The sequence below is a fragment of the Haliaeetus leucocephalus genome, unplaced genomic scaffold (genome assembly GCF_000737465.1).
Source record: "Haliaeetus leucocephalus isolate CR32 unplaced genomic scaffold, Haliaeetus_leucocephalus-4.0 Scaffold273, whole genome shotgun sequence".
Taxonomy (NCBI): Eukaryota; Metazoa; Chordata; class Aves; order Accipitriformes; family Accipitridae; genus Haliaeetus; species Haliaeetus leucocephalus.
In genome coordinates, this window is record NW_010972709.1 from 3,829,571 (window position 1) to 3,850,344 (window position 20,774).

Consider the following 20,774-nt stretch of genomic DNA (forward strand, 5'->3'; position numbering starts at 1 on the left):
TCCTGTTCTGCTGGGAACACTTAAGAGCTGTATCAGCCTCGGGGCTGGGGATCCTGCATGCTGCTTTGTGCCTTGTCGTTTGCCCTCTGCAGAGGGTTTCTCTGCCAGCACGTGGTGGGGCACGGGCAGGACGAGAAGAGGGCAGTTCTGAAGCTGGAAGCACTCAGAAGCTGGGTTTCCTCAGTGGGAAATCCATCAGAAAGAATAAATGTGTGGGCTGGTTACCCCTTCCCAGGATGGGAGTCAAAATGCGACTCTGAGCTTAATTTGATGGGTTTTTATCTGAACACAAGGGGGTTTGTGGTGTTTGGTTGGTTGTTTTTTTTTTAAGTGTAGGTTTAGATCATCAGGGATTCGGCAGCGGTGTTGGATTGTGTGTGTATCCGTGTGTGCACATGGAGATAAGCTAAGGCGTAATCCAGAATTCCTCTGCTTGATAGCCCCTTATCTCTGAGCATGTGCTCTGTGTGTTTTCTCTCTTGGTGGGTCCCTTCGGAGGCGCTGGCTGCGTAAACACAGATGATGTTTTTAATGTTAAAGTTCTGGGAGGGTTGTGCTTTATTGGCTCCTAAATTAGTGGGGGGAAGCACCCAAAAGTGAGCTCCTGGCCAAGGACGTACAAGCAAGCAAACCGTCTATAGTTTGTCAAGGAAATAGCTGGTATTGGCTTATGGGCGTGTTTGAACTTTCTTTAGGATACTGTTGAAATTACAGCCTGCTCCACAGAATTCATTAACACTTTAAGATTGGATACTTCGATTTCTAATTGTCAGGTAGCCTGTCGGTGGGGGGGTGTGTAAGGTAACTTACAGTTCGTGTATAGATTTTAGTATTCTGGTTTAGCATTTAAGTTGCGTTTGGCAACAAATGCTCAGTGTAAACTACTTAAAATCCTTTGAATTCCAGTGGATCAGAGCACAAGCAAGAAGTGTTATCGTAGATGAAGCTGCTTAGCACAGGATACGTGACTCAATGTTTTTTCATCAAAGCCACCACCCACTGAAGTGCTCCTGTGCTGCCTGTTGAAGTGTGGATTGGCTGCATGAGAAGAGCACTCAAACTAAAGAATATATATATATGCGTGTGTGTTTATATAACAATAAGTGCAGACTACTCAAAGTGTTAAATTTTGCAGCATGCTCCAAGTACTGCACTACCTAATAAAGAAGTTCTGTACGTGAGTGGTACTAAGGAATCTAGCAAGTCTCCCTTGGACTGCAGCGAGGGAGCTGTGTTGCTGTAAAACGTTGGCTTGAGCATACAAACTGTTTCGGGTAGTCTTAACTGGATTAGTGAGAACTCTTTATGTACACCTTGTTTTGAGATTTGAGGGAGAGTGTCTTGCTTAGCGTCTGGGATTCCTCCAAAGTGACAGCTTCACTTGAGGACAGAAAACATTATTTACAAGCGAAGCTGAAAATGAAGTTTCCTGTTGGCAGAGTGGGGATGAGTCATTGTGGTTTTGAGTCAAGGGGCAGGATCCTCCCTTCACTGCGGCAGGTTTTTGCTTCCAGATATGCTCTTACAGAGCAGCAGGTTCAGGTGTTTGTCACTTCTGTCCCCGCTACTAAGAAAACGGGACAGTGTTCAGAAGGTGTGATGCTCCAGATGGGTCTCCAGCGTGGTGGCCGAGCACACCTTCATCGACCCTGAGAGCAGTTCCACCTACAGCACTGGGGAGTTACTGGTGAGGGTCTAGCCGTGGCTCTCCCAATCCATCCAGTTACGTACATTGGCATCCTTTTACAGAACTACAGGATTTTTTTTGTACCGATGCCTATTGTCGTTGGCATTAGCTGTGTTTTCCCTTTGCTCACCACACGTGGCGTCTTTCTGTCTGCATCCAGCCAGGTCTGCCCCAGGAGGGGAGGAAGGCGGTGGATGTCACCAGCTGTGTTCGTGCCAGGAGGTTTGAGATTGGCCTTGACATTTCATGAAGCGTTTTTTTTATTGGAGGTTAGATGCCAAAGTAGACTGGAGGACCGTGTGTATGTGAAAGCATTCAACTTTCCTGTGCAGTTCTTGCTGAAAAGCAAAAAAAAAAAAAAAAATTTTAAAACTGAAGTGCTGGTGAAGGGTGTTGAAGCTGTGCCAGGAATGTTCTTTAGTAGCATCCTTAATAGCTGTTGATTTGTAGGAGACAGTCTCTAACAATACTGAAGGTGTTAGTCCTGTGGGAGGATTTACCTCTCTTGTGTTTACGGAAAGGGACGCTAATTTTTCATCCTCCCAGCTGTTTGAGTTGTGGTCTTTTTTTCCCTCTTTTAAGAATGCCTGAACAGTGCTGCTGAGAACCTGGAGACAATCTCCTTTTGGGGAAAAAGTAAAGTTTTATATGGGAATATAAATTATTACAAATTCACTGGAAAAGGGCACTAATTATATTTTATTAAGGAGATTGTAAGGAGACTTTGGCATTCATTCTCTTTATGTACTTGAAGACACAGAGAAAATGGTAAATTGTTTCTCTTGAACTTGTGGTGAGGAATGAGGAGCTAATCTGGTTTCAGGAATACTCGGGTTGAAGTGACATTTATGGCAACGTATAAGGAAGAATATCAGAACACCATCTTTTCTGAAGTGCTGTATTTAGTGTTCATGGTCTAGCTTGAAGCAAGAGGGGCAAATGCCACTGTTGCTAATAATCTGCTTGTTGTGGAAATCTGTAATTTTATAGCAAGTCTTGTGCCTTGGGGATGCTGCCTGTAACAGCGATGTGCCATGTAGAGGGAAACTGCCACGTCTCACTGGCACAGGTTTTGGCAGGCAGCTCTGGCAATAGCTCCAAGTAGCTCAGAAGAGAAGAAATAACTTGCAAGAAGGGGGGGAAAGGAGGTGAAAGCACCTGCTTAGTCACTCAGGCAATTTGCATTTCTAGACACCATGCTTAAGAAAAAGCAGATGGATTTTGTTCACATCCAGAACTCTGGTGTATCTCTTCTGTAGCAACAAAATAGCATGGTTTGGTTTCTTACCCAAACTCAGGCTGGAGAGGAGGAAAGGCAAAGTCACCAGGATTAGCAGATTGACCAGCTGTTTCAAAACCAAGTGCTGGGCTTCAAGACCAGACTTAATCCCAAGTAGCTTTTTTTGATCTTCAACTTGAATCAGCTGAAGCTACAAATGGCTTTGCTGTGTAAAAACTCTTCCATAGCTGTTAATGATTAATAAATGCCAATTTTCTTGACCTCTCCCCCACCCTGCCCCTTGCACCCACCCAAGGTGCCATGCTTGTGCTTTGGTGTTGGATGTTAACGTCCAGGCATGAGAGCCTGGCCTTGGTCTGTCCAAGTGGTTTGGCTGCTCATGGGTGCCAGAGCTCTGACGCAGTTTAAAGTTTGAATTTTTTCCAAAAGTAGGTCTTGTCAAACCAGAGTCCTGCAACTTTTGTCTTGTATGCTGCTTCTGTGTTGACTTCCATGGCAGTATTGTCCATTGAGTTGCTATGTCACTTTGGAAGAAAACCTTGAATGCATGTGGCTTGTGCTAAAAATGTAGCACAATTTAAGCTTAAACAAAAGCAGAAAATATGGAATCTGATAGTTGTAGTGTCAGCTTTTTGCTGGTGGCAGTTGAATCTGAGTGCATTGTTCCTATGGAAATTGCAGTCATAGTTACACAATTCATTTGTAAATCTCTACCAACAAAGAATGACTTGACTTCGACAATAGTAATGTATCTTACTTTGGCAAAGTCTTTTTTTTTTTTTTGCTTAAGTGTAATATCCTATTACTGTTACACTAACTCACATGATTCCTACTATTATTCTTGTGCGTTCCATTCTGGGATTTCAAATGGGTACCAAATACACTTTGCTTCCTCTAATAACTCTCTCTATTGTTTTCTGGAGACATCTGTCAATTTTATTGAGCTACCGTCATAGACTCTCAGCCTGCTGACTCCTGCAGCTGGAGACAACTATGTTCTGAATTGAGAGTGCACACAGATGTTCGGTCGTCATATAGATATACCTGTACCTGTCTAGAGATTGATATAAAATGACTTATTCCCTTGCCTTGATGAGTGGGTGGCTTTTTGTGACATTTCTTGTAAGAATTTTTTAAAGGAGTGTTTGGAAGCTTTTTAGGTGTTTAACTTATAGGTAGGTGTTCTTATGTGTTGAAGATAGTGAATGCTTTTATTAATGAAGTTGGTATAAATATGTATTTCAAGGGTCCTAGAGGGGGAGACAAGTTCTTGGCCTTTTTAGGAACTTCAAACTCTTAGTTAAGCACTCTTCATCAAAAAAATCAAAAACCCCTGCCATTTGTCCTAAGAGTTCATAGATCTGTTGCAGTTCATAAACTCAGAGGCCATGAACTAATATTGTTCACTCTTCGTGGTGTTGTACATTTTACAGAAGGCGTTTTATCTCCCAGCGCTGCTCTCTAGACTTTTTAGAAGACATAGTGGAATATGCCAGTGTACGAAGGTACTTTTTTTCAAAAGCAGCATTAATCTCAACTCGTTGCATGCAGTCCTCTCCTCCCACCACCCTCTTCCACGCCAATATCTGAGGTCCTGCATGCTAGTGCTGCCATCTGATCATACAACTGGCATGACTTTTTTTTCAGAGCACTTAACAGGTTTGGTGGTTGGGTTTTTTTTTATAATTGCAGAACCAAGCATATATCTGGGTCTCCAAGACACAAAAGTTTGAAGAAGATGCACTTCATCAAGAACATGAGGCAGTATGACACCAAGAACAGCAGGTAACTTTCGGAGATCGAGGTGCCTCCTGTACCCAAGTAGGATGTGCTCGGCCGTAGACTCTAATTCAATGCGATTAGCCATTTAATATATCAGTGGGAACAAGGTGATGTCCTTGAGGTCTTGTTAGTTTTATACATCTATCCAAAGCAGTAGGTGCTCATATCTGCTACATCTGCAGCAATATTCTGATGGTTCTGCCATCCTACTTTGAGGAGGTTAAATCATTCTCTTCTAAGACCCTCCTTATCTCTAGCACACAGACTGCTTAGAGCTGAGGAGGATTTAAGGAGAATGGCTTGGTTTAGCCAAATTCTTGGCTCATAGTTGCTGGGCAGAGGAGAAAGGCGAGGCTGCATTCATATTTATTATTAATAGAGGTGTGAGACTTCATCTAAATGTAAAATATTATCTGCATCTTTTCACAAGGTTTATGTAAAAATTGCATAAATATAGATATGTATTTAAAGACTAGGATCTCCTTTGAGGAGCTCCCGAGGTGACGGCAGTTTCAGAATGCTGGGGTTTGATACAGAGCTTGGCTTTAAGGACCTACAAGGTCAGCACAAAACTTCTGCTTTTGTGCTGTTTTCTGAAAACATAAAATCCATAGCAGCATCTATGTGACTTTTAGAGCAATATAAGAAGAGTCTTGTGTTCATGTCCCATAAAAAGCTGCTTTGTAACTTTGGAGTCTTAATTCATATCCTCATCTTTTCCCATCTGCTTACAGGATAGTGTTAATCTGTGCTAAACGAACACTGTGTGTGGCTTTTTCTATCCTACCTTACGGGGAGAGTTTACGGATCAGGTGAGTCATCTTTAACTGCTTTGTGAAACGTCTGGTTTATTGTTTGCAAAAGATCTTTTTAAATGAGCGTGATTGGTGTAGGTATCTTGTTTTGATGCGGGTGAACTTACTTAACTTACCATTTATGTGTGAGGACAAGAGCTTGCTATGAGAGCACTAAAATCAGACATTGCCACAGTGTCAAAGTGTTCATTCAAACTCCAAGAGAAAAACAGTGGAAAAGGTAGACTTTTCTTCAGGTGTCTATTCACATTTTAAAGCACTCCAGTCCTGTGAAATCCCTGAAACTAAGTTTGAACACGTGATGTGGCTTGTTGCTGTGTACGATTTCCTGTATTCCTAAAGTGGCCAGAAATCAAATGTCTTTAGTGCAACAAACAATTGTGTCTGCAAAAAGCATACAGGGCGTCAGGGAAGGATGCCACAGCCTTTATTGGAAACAGTCATGGTCTTATAGTGAAGTTACATCTAAATAAGTTTAAGATGCTCTAAGCCATGAATGTCAGTATTTGCAGTCTAAGGAAAACAGAAGCAGTTTAGACTGATTGAAACTGCTGTTAGTGTTTGTACTGCATTTTTGTATAGAACTGTCAATATGATCACTTACAAGCATCAAAACCTGCTAACTGGATTTCCCTGCAGCTTTGCTCAGTCCCTTGTGAAGTCTTAAGTTGATTCTGTGAGGGTCTGTGATTTTACAAGTATACCATAGAAAATACTAATTTTATTCTAATCCACTTTCGGCAAAACAATTGTGTTGTCACTTCTGTCCTGTACATAACTTATGGATGAAGGAAACGGATGTTTAGTGGTGGGAACTGTATTGTATGCAAATATACTTGCCGTAAAAATAGTTGATGGGAAAATATTCTCTCACTTAATAGAACAGCAGCAAGGTCACTGGAGCTACTTTACAGCAGTTCTGAGCACTGTGTCGGTCTGCTTGTAAGCTGGCAATACAGTTCTTCAACTGAAAGCTGCTTTTTCGCATTGGAATTTAGGTGACAAAGCTGCATGCTGCCGTTGCTGAAGCAGAGTTCTGCTAGCGGCCTTAATTCTTAATTTGGGCCTGTGTGCACAGTGGTTGGAAAATTGCAATTGAAAGGCAAGTTTCTAATCCTGGAAAACTAGTAATATAAATCATGTTTGCTGTTAAGTGTTTGAGCATTAGCGTGTTTACAAATGGTATGGTCTTACGCAGAAAGACTATATTAAAGTTTACATTTGCTAGGTATATTGTTACAGATTCGAGTTAAAATTATATGAAATCTGATTCTTTAGTTAATGAACATCTCTGCTTTGAAGGATACTTAAAAATTAATGCTTTCTTGGAGATGGGATTGAGGGATTGCACTGTCCTCCATAGAACTCTGACCTGGTGGTGTTGGGTGTACCTAGTGGGGTGTTTACTGTAGAGGAAGCTGGGGTTATGCTCCATTTTCCAATAGTGCATTTTCTTATCTATATTTAGTGATCTAAAGATGGAAGGACAGAAGCAACGACATCCTTCTGGGGGAGTTTCAGTCTCCACTGAGATGGTGCTTGGACTGGAAGGAGTAGAGCTGGGTGCTGATGGCAAGGTAAGGAATTTTTTTTTTTTTTTTTTTTTTTTTTTTTCTTTTCTCTTGATCTTTAATGCCAATGACCAAACCACTGACTGGAGCGGGGGACAGCAGGTGGGTAAGCTGGCTGCTTTTGCCCAAGGACCATTTCATGCTGGGGCAAATCACTTAATTTATGCAGTGCTTTGCTATCCATAAAGTGAAAGCTGTAACTTTTCAGAGCAGTGGAAGTTTGTTTTGATCCTTAAAATTTGAAACATTTGGCTTGTGGTGAAGCTGCTTCTGAGGAGGCTGTTGAAGGCCATGATCACTTCTGCCTCCATTTCTGGAGAATTGATTTGACTCTGGTATCTCAGGCAACACGTGAGTGATGTTTTGATAGGAATATGGGTGAAATTTGTACCTCTTCAGTTAAATTTATATACTGCCGGACTTGTACTGATGTGATTCTCCCCTTTTCTTTGCCACCACACCAAATCTTCCACAACACTTGCATACTGAAGTCATGGAAGCAAGGCATTCCTCATCCAACTTTTCCCTTCTCTTCCTGTCCCACAGTTTCAGGGTCCCCACTCCCAAATACAAATGCCAGGGGACTCTGAGTTGGAAAATCCTAGATGTCTGGAAATAAGCTTTTCAATAATTTTTTTCCCTATAACTACTACAACTTTCTTTTCTTTAAGGTTGTGTCCTATGCAAAATTCTTGTATCCCACCAATGCCCTGGTTGTTCGCAAAGCTGACAGCCATAGTGCTGTTCCCTCATGTCGAGCTAGTGCTTCACGGAGTCTTCCTGGATCGAGATATAAACCTGTGACAGCAAAAACAATACCAGCAGGAACAGACATTGGTAAGAACAGCTGCCAGCTTTGTCACCACTTGTGCACACAGCAGGAAAGTGTAAAAGGAATATATTTGTCTGAAATGATTGCAAGTGGTAAAGTGCATTATTAAGAAGGATGTGCTGCAGCTGGAAAGAGACTGGTTTTAGCACAACCTAGTAAAGAAGCCTTGCTAATGAAGTATAAGCGATGAGCCTTAGGACTGAGACTTGCACACATTCCTTACATCCTCTGTATATCTGGCCTAGTTCTGTTTATGCAATTCAAGGAGTGCAAAGCTTTTCTGTGGAAATGTGAAGTTTTATATTACTCAACAAGAAACATCTGGTGTACATGGATACAGGTGGTCCTCCTTGCCTTCTAGCACAGTAACAGTGCATAAGCCAATGATTTTGTGACAAGAATCCCTTCTCTTGTGTAAAAGAGCAAACCTGACAACTCTGCTGTCTGTTAGACTAGAGTATAGGCAAAATAATTCAGTCTTGTGCAGTTGTTTTCTTTGCATATTTGTGGATGACAGTTTGTACTAAGTCTGAAATGGTGCTTCAAGCACATGCTGGAGGAAGAGCTTGTGTGATTTTTTTTTTATAATTCTAATACTTGACTGGTGCATTTATGAAATACGAACATGTGACTGTAGCTGCAGTTTGCCTGTACTATGGGATCTGCTGACAATGTTTGCTGTTTGAAAACTTTTTTAAAGAGGAAACGGGGAATTTAAAGCTCTGTATCTTGTGACCCAATATGTTTTCCTCCTTCCCTCAGGAGGTGAAGCTGGGGAAGCTGCAGAGTACGATCCAAATCTTCTAGATGATCCTCAGTGGCCCTGTGGAAAACATAAACGTGTTCTCATCTTTGCCTCTTACATGGTGAGTGACTGACATACCTGAACAGAGTGAGTGCCTGAAAGATCCTGATAAAAAGAACTTCCTCTGGGAAGAAAAAGTTGTGGCTTTTTGAGAATTGGTTAGGAAAAATACGAATAATTGGGTTTGTACACTCAGCTTGTCAAGGACCAACCCGACACATATCTACATGTTGTTATTTGCTGCTTGTAACCATGTGCTTACTAGTTTTTTAAGACTTTGTAGTTGAGATTCAACATGGTCTATTACTTAGGACATTACAGAAATGTTAAATTGTGAATAATAAAACTGGGGTTTGCCTTTGCGTTAGTGTCTTTGGAAGACTTGTTTGTCAGTACTGTTCACAAGAGAAATGATAAATTTTGCCTCTTGTGTTTCAGACTACAGTTATAGAATATGTGAAACCCTCGGACCTTAAAAAGGATATGAATGAAACCTTTAGAGAGAAGTTTCCTCATATCAAGTTGACATTGAGCAAAATTAGGAGGTAAGAAACAAGCATTGAATAATGAGAACGTCTTCTATGCTGTACGAGGCTGCTTTTATCTTCCACTTGTATGGAGCAAATACTAGATCTATTAATAGTATATATGATTAAACACTAATCTCTTGTTGCCAGTTGAGCTGACTGTAGGATGACAGCCCTGTACAGGAATGTTTAGGATGCTGAGAAGGGGTAACAGTTGGTTTTCATAGTTCCACCTAAAAGGGTTTTGTTTCACCAGCCCTAGTGTACTAACACTAATAGCCAATTAACAGTGAAGCACCATTAGCCTTGAAACAAATACTTGTAACCTGATTGTTTGGCTGTAGTGCATTCCCACTCTAACTGGATTGTCTTTTTGGACCTTCTGGCTATTTTCGCCTTTCAATTACCAGACTCACTGATGACCATGGACTCTTAACAAGATTCTAGGATAAAGAAGAGTGTTAGGTTTGGGGAGTCTTGGTAAAGAAAAGCATTTCATGAAGGCAGGACTATACCACACAGAATTCCTCATCGTCCAGGAAACACGTCTGGCCGCTCATCAGCAAGATGCGCTGTTGCGCCTTCAGAGAGCTGTAATCTTGCTGGTATTACATGGCGGTTAATGCAATCAGGGCCTGCTGAAATAGCCGGCTTAAACACGATTCTGCTGAATCACCAGGGCTCTGTGTAACTCAGCTCCAAGTGGAAGGCCTGCTCAGGCAGAGTCTGTGTTCTGCCAGTGTCCTGCATACTCCTCTTTGTAGCTGTTTTGAGTAGTGTGTTTGCACAGCGATCTTCTTGCATGGGTGGCAGCCGTGAGAGGTAGCATCCACCATAAAGTCTGCCTTAATGCTGAAGTGAAGGGCTAGCTGTTGTGGGAAGCAAGTAAACCAGTTTGCCTTCCCTCTCAGACCTGATTCTTCCACGAGGTGTGTAGTAGACAGGTCTCTGTGTAGCAACTGCTGCGATCTGCACAGCTTTGATGTGGTATTCTGTAGTAGGTCAGGGTGGTTCAGTCTTATGATATGAATCACGAACCAGTTTGGGAGCCCAGAGGGAATCATACAGCAATAGCCTGTGTGTCAATAAGACAGCTAAGCCCCTGATGTTTATGGGCAGATGAGGAACTGTTTTTCTACAGTAGATGTTGTCAGCCAGGTTAAATCAGTTCGTGCATCAGCTTCAGCTTGCTGCCAGCTGGATTTCTCCAGTCTAGGATCATACTCATTATGGCTTTCCAAATCAAAGTCTTGCCTCTCTGCTCTTCTGAGTTCCCATGCTGCAGTGTTTCTAGAGCATTTCATGAAAGGCTGTCACTTTTTTTTCCTGTTCCCAGTTTAAAGAGAGAGATGCGGAACCTGAGTGAAGAGTGCAATCTGGAGCCGGTTACTGTCTCCATGGCTTATGTTTACTTTGAGAAGCTTGTCCTCCAAGGCAAACTCAACAAACAGAACCGCAAACTGTGTGCTGGTGCTTGCGTTCTGCTTGCAGCCAAGATCAGCAGTGATCTCAGGAAACATGAAGTTAAACACCTTATAGACGTAAGTACTATGAGGCTTGTTTCAGGTGTTGTCAAAACTTTCTCTCTAGCTCATAGAACAAGACAAAGATTAAAGCCAAGATTTTCACCAGTGCATGCTTGCATTTAAGACCAGCTCTTTCAGTCAGTTTTATGTCTCATTAGGGCTTTTCCTTGATTTTTTTTTTTAATTCCTTAAAACTACCCGACTGGTGCAGTCCAATGTCCTACTGATCCCACAGTGAGGTTATTTTTGCACTTACTGTTTCTCGGGCAAACATATGTAACCGTTGTGTGGGTGTCACAGCTGGGCTGATAAGCTGGTTTACTTGTCTGATCCCTGGCAACCCTTTTGATTCTGTAGGTACAGCTCAGGCCATGCATCGGTGACTCCTGTTTTATGCTGACTTAATCTAACAGTGTGTTAGTATCTTGTGGATTAACTGATTCTGTTTCTTCCTCTCCTCTTTTTTGTTATTACTATCATAGAAACTAGAAGAGAGATTCAGATTCAACAGAAGAGATCTCATTGGTTTTGAATTCACCGTCCTCGTAGCTTTGGAACTGGCTCTCTATCTTCCTGAAAACCAAGTTTTACCTCATTACAGACGGCTCACACAACAGTCTTAACCAAAGCTGCGTTCCAGCTGACAGCCAGTGGTGCTGGTGGATCGCATCACTGAACGCTGCTGCTGGAGTTGCCGCTGGCCTTTCTGTGCCGCTGTGTGCGTCCTGCCACGGCCACAGCTAGTTTTGAAGTCTGCAGTGTGTTACTAAACTGTCGAGGTGTGCATTATGGACACGTATGCCAAGTCTGGGGGATGGTACGAGAAGAGTTATTGGACTTTATTTTCTTTTGGACATCTAAAGCACAAATATTCACCAGTCAGCTGTCATGGCTGCTTATTATTCCTTATTTAACTTTTCGGTTTTACTAAAACTGTTCTTCCCTATGAAGAATACTATGGTATTGTTTGGTTTTGTTTTGTTTTTTTTTTTTAAGCCTTTGTTGTATCCTTGAGACTAAAGGAAGCATCACTTCCATTCCAGTGCGCCATAAAGTTCAGATGTTTCTAAGAATCTTCTTGCATTTTTACATTAATGAAATGCATACTTTATTTTTTTAAAGATGTGCCTAAAACTGGCTGGTCTGGTACCAGTGCTTTTTAAGTTAGTTATGTTATTTAGCGGGGAATCCTGAATTTGTATAGCCATTTATTCTTTACCTGCATTGGCCTTGCATATAAGGAAAACAATTCTAGTATATCTGCACTAATGATACACAGGGCATCTATTCTATACTATACTATAGACCTATAAGTAGCAAGATTGAAATTACTCCGTTCCAATTTACTTAACTATTAATACCTTAAGCGTATACACTTTATTTAAAAAAGAAAGATTGTTTGAAAATGTCATGAAGTACCACGTTGAACAAGGTAGCTGCAGCAAAGTGATTGCCATCCTAATTCACTCTTCAGTGGAAGATGAGTGCTTGACTAAGAGCAATTTGCTGTTAATGTATCATTTATGACTTTATTTGTTTCAGTGTTCAATAGTCTGAAATAAGCACCTTTTTAGTAGACTGTATTATATATGGTCTTACATGCTCTGAGCAAATACTTAAGTCAGTAGAGCTGCTGCTGCCAAACTAAGCCAATGTAACAAAGCATGCTCAATATTTAAAATGCTACTTTTTTACTCTGTTCTTCCAAGCATCGCATCACTGTGATGGTCCTCATAAAACTGGCATTTGTTGCACATCTGAACAGCCACTTAATGGCTGGTGCCCAGCAGCACTCTAATGCTTATGCAGAGGTTAAATAACTTCTCTGACCATTGGCTAGTCTTTCATTTATTTTTTTAAATATCCAGGTTGGGAATGAACTCTTATATGTGGAACCTTCTGTGATATTGGCTCTTGGGTTTATTTTCTGAAGCAATATTATGATACAAGTAACTGTGTGTCCATTTGCAAGGAACAAAACTGATGCTTGGCTATTACAACTGAGAAATTTGTAATTTAAGTTTGACTTCTAAATGAAATACTAGACCTCGTACTGAGGTAAGGGACCTGCTATCTAATATGTAAAGTAATGTAAATTCCTGTTCCTTGTATTAAATGTTGGTTGTAGCCAAAACCAAAGCTGAATCTTTGCTCTTCAGCTGTGTTTTGTCTGAAGCTAATTTGGCTTCATTAGAATTGCAGCAAACTTTAACGGAGCCCTTTCCTCTTTAAGGCTCAAAATGTATTTTTCATATATAATAATTACAGTGACTATCAAATCTTTTGTAATTGTGTTCAGCTGTATGTAGCTTCAAGTTATTTGTGTAAAATTTAATATGCTTGTGATTTTTCTCTAACACAGAAGGACTTTCCAGTCTCCATAAGTGAGGTGGTAGCTAATAAGTTAGACAATAAGCTTGCCAGTTATCTTCCAAAAGGTTTAAAAAAAATTGCCTACTAGTTAAACATTCTACTGAATATAACTGTCATTGCATGCAAGAAATAGTGATGCACTAAACAGCTAGCATATAATGAGCCTTCAAATTAGCAAACAGTGGTGAAGACAAGTGGTCCACCACTTCCTAAAATCATTAGGGGAGGGGACAGAGGTAGAACTGAGCGAAGAAATTTTTCACATGGTATCTCTGGAACGAGTAAAGCACTTTGGTTAGTATGAATGAAATGAAATCGGAAAATGGCTTTCTCTGGGAACTTCTTTATTTAGCGTATAAAGAGTTTCCTGTGACAAAATTAACTTTCCTTTCTTACCATCTAAGAAAAAAAAAAAACAAACGCATTTTGGTTTGCAACACTTTGCAGTCTCTATTCAGTGGAAGTTTGTCTAGTTGCAGTGGGCATTACACTCCCAGAATCTACGGTTTGACATCATAAACCGGCAAGCTTTTGTTTTCTCTTTCAGAAGAACAAATTGGGATAAGGAGCATTAAATTACAGAAACCTGAATGTTGTCTAATGGTTACTCTAAACGTGGGCTTGGGCACACACGGTGTTCTTGAGCTCAAAGGCTGTTTGGAGCATGGGCCAAAAACGACGCAGTGGAGTGAACGCTGCGCCTGTGTCTCCGGCGGAGCATGGGTTTGGGGCTGATGCCGTCCAGAGGTGTTGTCTGCAGCTCGTACATTGGTACCTCTGTTGTGCTATCTGTGCAGAAACAGTCCTTCTGCAGGGATACGGTGATCTCTGTATGTGTGTGTATGTATAGGTGTCGATTTTTCTGTTTCTAAAGTGTAGCTTGCAGTCCTGTGTGGGAATATTTATCTTTTCACCTAAAAGCTGCCACCATGTGGCAAAGGAGGCAAAGGACTATTACTACGTTATCCATTAATAAACTGAAAGCGGGATGCAAAACAGGACGTGGATGTCACCGGCTTGGCGTTTTCACAGCCCAGCTCCTCTTGCTTTGACGAGGAACGAGGTTTCGAGGTTTGTGCCGAGGGGGGGTTCTAGCTCTGTGTAACCGTGTAAAGATGCTGATGGGCTGACTCCCTGACGGAGAACCCTCTTGATAAGAGGCTGTACATTTTTATGTAAATGATACTGTTACATTTTTGTCTTAATCCATTATTTAAAAGTCTGAGTTGTAGCCTGTTCCATTGTTTGGGGTTTTTTTTATGTTTGGTTGGGGTTTGTTTTTCCCCTTTCTGACCTTGTGAAATTAAGATGCTGTGAAATAAACACTGTTTTTGGTACGCGTTTTGTAACCAAACGTCTTGTTTCGCAATGGTCTTTCGCTTTCCCTCAGGGCTGCTCCCGCGGCCTGCTCCGCGCTCCGGTCCCTTCCCCTCAGTTTCACCGTGCCCTCACTCTCCTTCAACGAACGGCGGTCCCCGGGGGGGGGTGGTGTCCCGTCCCCCGGGCCGAACGGTGCCGGTGCCCTTCTCCCGGGGCCGCCTCAGCGGGAACGGGGGGGGGGACGGGGGACGGGACGGGGACGGGGCCGCCATGGCGACCGTTTAACGGCTGCGCGCCCTCGCAAGGCCACGCCGGAAGCATTCCGCTCCTTGTGGCGTATTTCCGCTTCCGCCGCCGGTCCTCCTTTTCCGCCGCGGCGCACGCGAGGTAGGAGCGGGCTGGCGGTGCTGCTCCGGAGGGAGAGGCCGGGGAGGCCCGGAGGGGGGCCGGGGGACGATCTTTCCTCGGTTTACTGGGCTGCCGTGAGGCTCGGGGGGAAGGGGCGGCGTGCTCCGGGTCTGGGCCCGCTCCCCGCGGGAGGGGCCCGGGGGTAGCAGCACCCTGGGTAAGCCGGGCCTTGAGGGGACGGCCCGTGAGCCTTGCCTTGCTCCTTGTAGGTGTTAGTTCTCGGCGCCTGTGCCTCAGCGGCAAGCCGAACGAGATGCAGAACGACGCCGGGGAGTTTGTGGATCTCTACGTCCCTCGGAAATGGTGAGCGGTTCCCTTCGGCGGCGAGGGTGCCGGTGGGGGCGGCGGGTCTGCGATGTGCGAACCCCGAGGGGCGGGGACCGTGGCAGTGAACCGCGCCGGAGGCCGATAAACGGTCTATGCAGAAGCAGCTTTTTCCGTCGTAGCGAATATCTGGGGGGGGAGGCCAAAAAAAAAAAAAAAAAAAAAAAAAACAACCAAAAAAACAAGCCCCCAAATCAACCCAAACGCCTCCGCCTGTTTTCTGTCTGTTTCTACATTTCTAAACGCCTTAAATACGTGAAGCAAAGACCAAAGTTTAGGGGAATACTGTGCATCTTCTGTTGAGTAACTGTCAGCCCTGCAGTCACAGCTCATAGGTGGTTCGTTTCAGAAGTAAATGTGCACGCTTGTAACACGCTCGGGTTTCCGTGCGACAAGCTCTCCTTGTGAACCTGTTAAGTCATCGCTTGTTGCTTTGGTAGCACATCTTGAGTACAACTTTGAGGTTCTAGTAAATGGATAGCGAGAAGCTTTTTGTGAATGTGTGTGTTAAAAAAAGAAAAAACACTAAAAGATAAACCATTTGTATGCACGTTATTAGATTTAAGTTGAACGGTTTTTACAACGTGATTTTTGAGGGTTTGCAACCTGAGCGTCTTTTGACAGCTGTAATGGCTCCGAATGAAAAAGGCATAGGAACTGCATTCTCACAAATTACCTTGAGAGCTGTATTTTTTGCACTTTAGAAAAGAAAAGCTTTTTATTCTGTGTGTTTTGAAGGTGTGTGCTGCTGTGTGCACTGTGTAGGGGTGAACTAGGCATACAAAAACCAAAGTGAAGGGATAGTTGGCAACTTAGCATGATGCTACCAATTGAAAGTCTCCTTTAAATGTACTTAAAACTATTTTAATTTTCTGAGCACTGAAAGCTTAAACTGTTACTGTCTAAACTTCTTGTGCGGCTTTAATTTGCATGTAGATTTGGCCTTAATGGTTTTCTTTTTCATTGTCACTGTCTGTTTCCTTTTGTTTAAATTTATCTTGTTATTTTATTCCTTAGCTCTGCTAGCAACCGAATAATTGGTGCTAAGGATCATGCTTCTATTCAGATAAATATTTCTGAGGTAAGTTTCATAGCAGAAGAACGTGATGAGAGAACTACACCTATAAACTTTTGATAGAAGTTAAGAAATATAACAGCTTGTGCTGCATCTCCAGATAATTCACTAGAGACCATATAAGTGTAGAGCTTGAGGGCTTTCAAACATACAAATATATTACTATGTCACCCCTGGTTATTTTTCAGCCCATTGGAAAATACTCATTATAGGGAGTTTCATAAAGCTCTGTATAGTCTGTTAACTGTTTGACTAAATAGAAGTTCCTAATTAGATATTTAAAGTTATAAATTAGGAAATTCCTTGGCCTTCTGCCTTCACCTATCTGTAAGAAAGTACTGTTCTTCAGGCTGTCCTTGTGCACCATTTTTTAATTTTTTATTCTTGTTGATCTCTGTGCTTTTTCTAGTTTGTCCAGCCTTCAAGAAAGATACAGTTTGCAGAGCAGAACTCTATTTCTGTTCTACTTTGCCTAACTAAAATGCCATCTTCCATGTTTTGCTTGCATCATTTCTGTTAATTCTTGATACTGCTGCTCTTGATAGGTGACAAGTGAGATTGCTTGTGTGTTTTGTGTGCAGCATTATCATTTCATTAACTCAGTGCTCGGGATATTATATGCTTAGAATTTTTCCTGAGGCATGCTGGTTATTTGTATTGACTTGGTCTTGTACATGTAGTTTTCTTTCTGTAACATAAGGAATTTGTTCTTGTCTAAGTTTAATTTCATCTTTTCAAGGTAGCATTATTGTGAATCCCTCCAAGCTTAACATAAATGCTGAGAAAACCACAGTAGACTTGACTCCTGCAGGATCTCAGTTAATGCACGTGGGCTCCAGTTAATTTAAACTCCTTTCAGTGTGCTTTTTTCCCCTCCACTTGTTTATTGGTATTCACCTTGCAGGAATTCTGTGGACACAACGTTCCTATAGCTTATGAGCTATGTAGCTTGATTTATTTGTTCTTGAATGGGAGACCACAAGACTATGTCCCGTGTTTTTAAACAACTGAATCTCTTGTGTTATCTGTCTGACTAAAGAAATCATTTTAAAAAATGCTCTGTTTGCGATTTCCTGTAAATGTTAAGGCGAATACTTTTCTTGTTCACCGTGTTTCATTCCTTCAGTCATCCCTATTCCTTGTTCTCAAAGGATCAGAGATTAGCAGAACTCAAAAACAAACCCATGTAGTATTACAGGGTTCACTACACTGTTTAAGTTCATGATTTATATTGTTTAGTCTTTTTTTCCTGTTAAATTTCTCAGCAACTGGAGGAAGTGAGACAATGTGTGTGCCTCAGCTTGGGCATTTTTCTACCTGTGTAACAAGACTGTCTCCTTCCCTTTTTCACTTCAATTTTCCTTAATACTGATCTTAATGAAAAGAAACATGAAAAAATTAACAAAGGCAGTAAAATCCACAAGTAAACTTTACATTGAATTCTTACATTTTTTAAGAACTCAAGCATTTTCCTTTTTTTAGCCACCATTTTCTGTGGTGTTCTTGTTACGCTGTCTGATCCATTAAACTTTATAGCTGTGCTATGTAATAAACTATAAATTTGCTGGGAAAAGATATTCTATAGCTGTCTTTCTAACTTCAATATTTGCCTTGGGTTTTTGTAGTTTGCAGAAAAACATTTGCAGAATTTTAACAAACAATTTTTATCTTTGCGTGCTTGGCAAGTGTGATGTAAGAGTATAAAATTTTAAAAGAATCTGTGTGGAGTAACTTGTGTGCAATTACAGGTTGACAAGGTAACAGGCAGAGTAAATGGCCAGTTCAAAACATATGCCATTTGTGGAGCAATTCGTAGAATGGTAAGTACTTTCTTGACCTACAAAATGATTGTGCATCTTTTTATATTGATTAGTAATTTTTTAGATTGATATTTGGCCCTGAAAACACAATGTGCCTTCAGCTCATTCTAGAGGAAGAGCTTTTGTGGGGATAATGAAGACAGAGTGAAGACATGAACAAATTCACTTGCAAGAATCAGTTTCTTCTGTTTTTTTCCTCGTTCCTTTGGTTTGTAGAATTATGGGGGGGGGGGTTGGTTTTTTGTTTTTTTTTTTTTAAATCAGTGAAGGATGCAAATGGATTTTTTTTCTTCTAAGAATGTACCAAGCTACTAACATCTGGCTTTTATCTGTTGTTTACAATTATTAGAGATGATACTGCCATAACTTAAATTTCTTAAACATGGTGTGAAGCTTCTTAGAGTTCATCAGAAGTCTGCTTACCCAGAAATATATCTTATTAAAGCAAGTGTATATTTTATCAAATTAAAACTATTTCTTACCCTAAAGGATGACAAATAATTAACAGCTTGTTTTGAAAATGCTAATCTGTGCATATAAAATGTAGTGATCTGCAGAAAGCGTTCTGCATTTCACTACCAGCATTAAATGCTGCAGCTGCCTCTCTTTTTAATAGTGTATCAGCAATTATTTGGTCACTTTATAATCATCTTTTATTTTTTTAAAGGGTGAATCGGATGACTCCATTCTGCGTCTGGCAAAAAATGATGGAATTGTTTCCAAGTACGTATGTTTATCTTATCCTCTAACTCTTAAAGGAGTAACTTCCATACCCAAATCCAACTTCTAGGATGAAAATGTATACACTGTATTTATAGGATCACTACATAGTCGGTCAAAAATATTTACTTGAGCTGTTGAAGCAAACTGGTTTGTAACAATGTTTGTTTCATTTTCTTCTAGGAACTTCTAACTGAAGAACCTCTGGTATGGAACATCTGATATAAAATAAACAGTTCAAACCTGTATTGTGCTGTGTCTTCTGTTCAACTCATAAACATCAGTGGATTTATTATAGCTAGTCTTAAAAGACTTAGAAATGTGTGTTTTCAAAAGATACACAGATTATGATTAGGAATCTTAAAACAAATCAGCTTGTAAAGCAGTGCCAGAGTTGAAAATCAAGAATTTCCACTTCACTCTTTGGTTCCCTATCACCTTTCTTTTCCAGATTTAATAAGTTTTGCAATTGTAGCTCAACTCCTTTCTTGATCTGTAACGGAACATTTTGCAATATAGCAATCTAATTCAGCTTGCTGAATTAGACCTTGCAGTACTATATCCTGACACCTCTGCTTTGTGTGCCAAAATATGCCAGAAGTATGTTGTTTCAAGGCCTTTTTTTTTTTTTTTTCTTCTTTGATCAGCTCTTCACATTCAGCTTTGGTATTGCATTTGGAAAGTGCTGTGCTCAAGGTGCTATAGCTGTGCTAATGAACCTTTGGGATCTTGCGACTCATTCTAGTGGGCCATAGTGCTTTTGGCAGTATTACAACTTTGTGAAGTCTTAACAGTGTTAAGCTGTGTATTAAATTGCAAAAGCTCTACACAATCTTTATTTTCCTCTACTTTCTGCAGAAATTGAGAAACTGAATGCAGTTAGTGCTAAGCTAGGAGCAACTGCTGGCACTAAGATACAGGTATAAGAAAAGCAAAGGGTGTTCAGAGACGAGCAGACACTTTTTACTTTGTGTCTTAAAGTGTCTAGTTCAAATCATTGGCACCTCTATTGGGAAAAGAGATTTCTGACTTTGGCTGTAATTCCACAAGGACTTAAAAGCGTGATGTCTTTCTAGTGGTATAATGTCTCTCTTTTGCAGGAGGGATACAAGGGCTATATCCATTCTTCCAGGTGCTGCTCTTGTGTTGGTAGATTTTGTTTGCACACAGCAGGTTTATTTGTCAGTTGGTGCTTATCACTTCAATAGAATGTCATGTATGGTTTTGGTACTTTTAAAATATGCTAGTGTGATGTCACTAGTATTGAAAATTTCCAGCCAGCCACATTTTTACCAATTTCATAGTATCTACAGCTATACACAGGCTGGCCTTCAGTTGGTGTGTTCTGATCTGTGCGTTCTCAAGAACTACTGAGAGAGGTTATATCGAGTTTACACCATGTTCACTGCTGTGGGATCATCTCTAGGCCAATGTTTGGAGTTGTCCTTACTCAAATCTCTGCATAGGCCCTCTCTCAAAGTTTTCTTAAGTGATACAAACTGTTTGGTGCTGCTTTCCTGTTTATGCTGCAAGCTGTCTCCATGTAGAGCTGGTTACCATGTGGCTTATTTCTGACTTACTTGCAAGTTACTGTGAACGCGTGTGGGTGTGGTAAACTTAAGCCTTAGGCTTCTCTCAGGAGAGCCTGGAATAGGGATGCTATCACCTCTGAACTAAGGAGAAGGATGGCTGAACTACCCAAGTGTATTATCTTTCTCCTTACCTGTATTTTTCTTACTTCTCAGACGTGTCAAAATGCAGCATGTTTCTTTGGAAGATCTTGTCTTGACACCATGGATGTTTATTGAGTGTAAGCAGAGCAAATCAGGCCATGTTAATGTGTAGTTGCAGTGTGGTGTGGGTTTTAATTTTAATCTTTTTTTCAAATCATTAAGTGAATTAGGATTTCAAGTGTAAGCCACTGTGTGGATATAATGAAGTACGTGACT

The 20,774-nt window shown here is 41.1% G+C and overlaps 2 protein-coding genes across 2 annotated transcripts; both read left to right on the plus strand.

The window, feature by feature from the left end:
• The first annotated feature begins 1,136 nt into the window (after positions 1-1,136).
• CABLES2 (Cdk5 and Abl enzyme substrate 2) lies at positions 1,137-13,755 on the plus strand. The gene is made up of 10 exons (XM_010569767.1): positions 1,137-1,177; positions 4,361-4,432; positions 4,620-4,712; positions 5,444-5,521; positions 6,993-7,101; positions 7,767-7,932; positions 8,690-8,793; positions 9,171-9,277; positions 10,596-10,800; positions 11,268-13,755. The coding sequence occupies exons 1-10, from the start codon at positions 1,137-1,139 to the stop codon at positions 11,406-11,408; spliced, it is 1,116 nt and encodes a 371-aa protein (XP_010568069.1). The 3' UTR covers positions 11,409-13,755.
• A 1,077-nt stretch (positions 13,756-14,832) lies between these two features.
• On the plus strand, positions 14,833-19,071 carry RPS21 (ribosomal protein S21). Its single transcript, XM_010569550.1, is given in 7 exon segments — positions 14,833-14,865; positions 15,096-15,189; positions 16,228-16,291; positions 18,034-18,105; positions 18,773-18,809; positions 18,812-18,828; positions 19,009-19,071. Coding segments are annotated over 6 exon segments (279 nt in total). The 5' UTR covers positions 14,833-14,865; positions 15,096-15,139; the 3' UTR covers positions 19,048-19,071.
• The last annotated feature ends 1,703 nt before the right edge of the window (positions 19,072-20,774 follow it).

Excerpts from the sequence above, each read along its gene's own strand:
- CABLES2 (XM_010569767.1), top strand. The coding sequence starts at position 1,137 with ATGCTCCAAGTACTGCACTACCTAATAAAGAAGTTCTGTAC. Across the intron at positions 7,102-7,766 it reads AGCTGGGTGCTGATGGCAAG|GTTGTGTCCTATGCAAAATT; the intron begins GTAAGGAATTTT and ends CTTTTCTTTAAG. Across the intron at positions 8,794-9,170 it reads TCATCTTTGCCTCTTACATG|ACTACAGTTATAGAATATGT; the intron begins GTGAGTGACTGA and ends CTTGTGTTTCAG.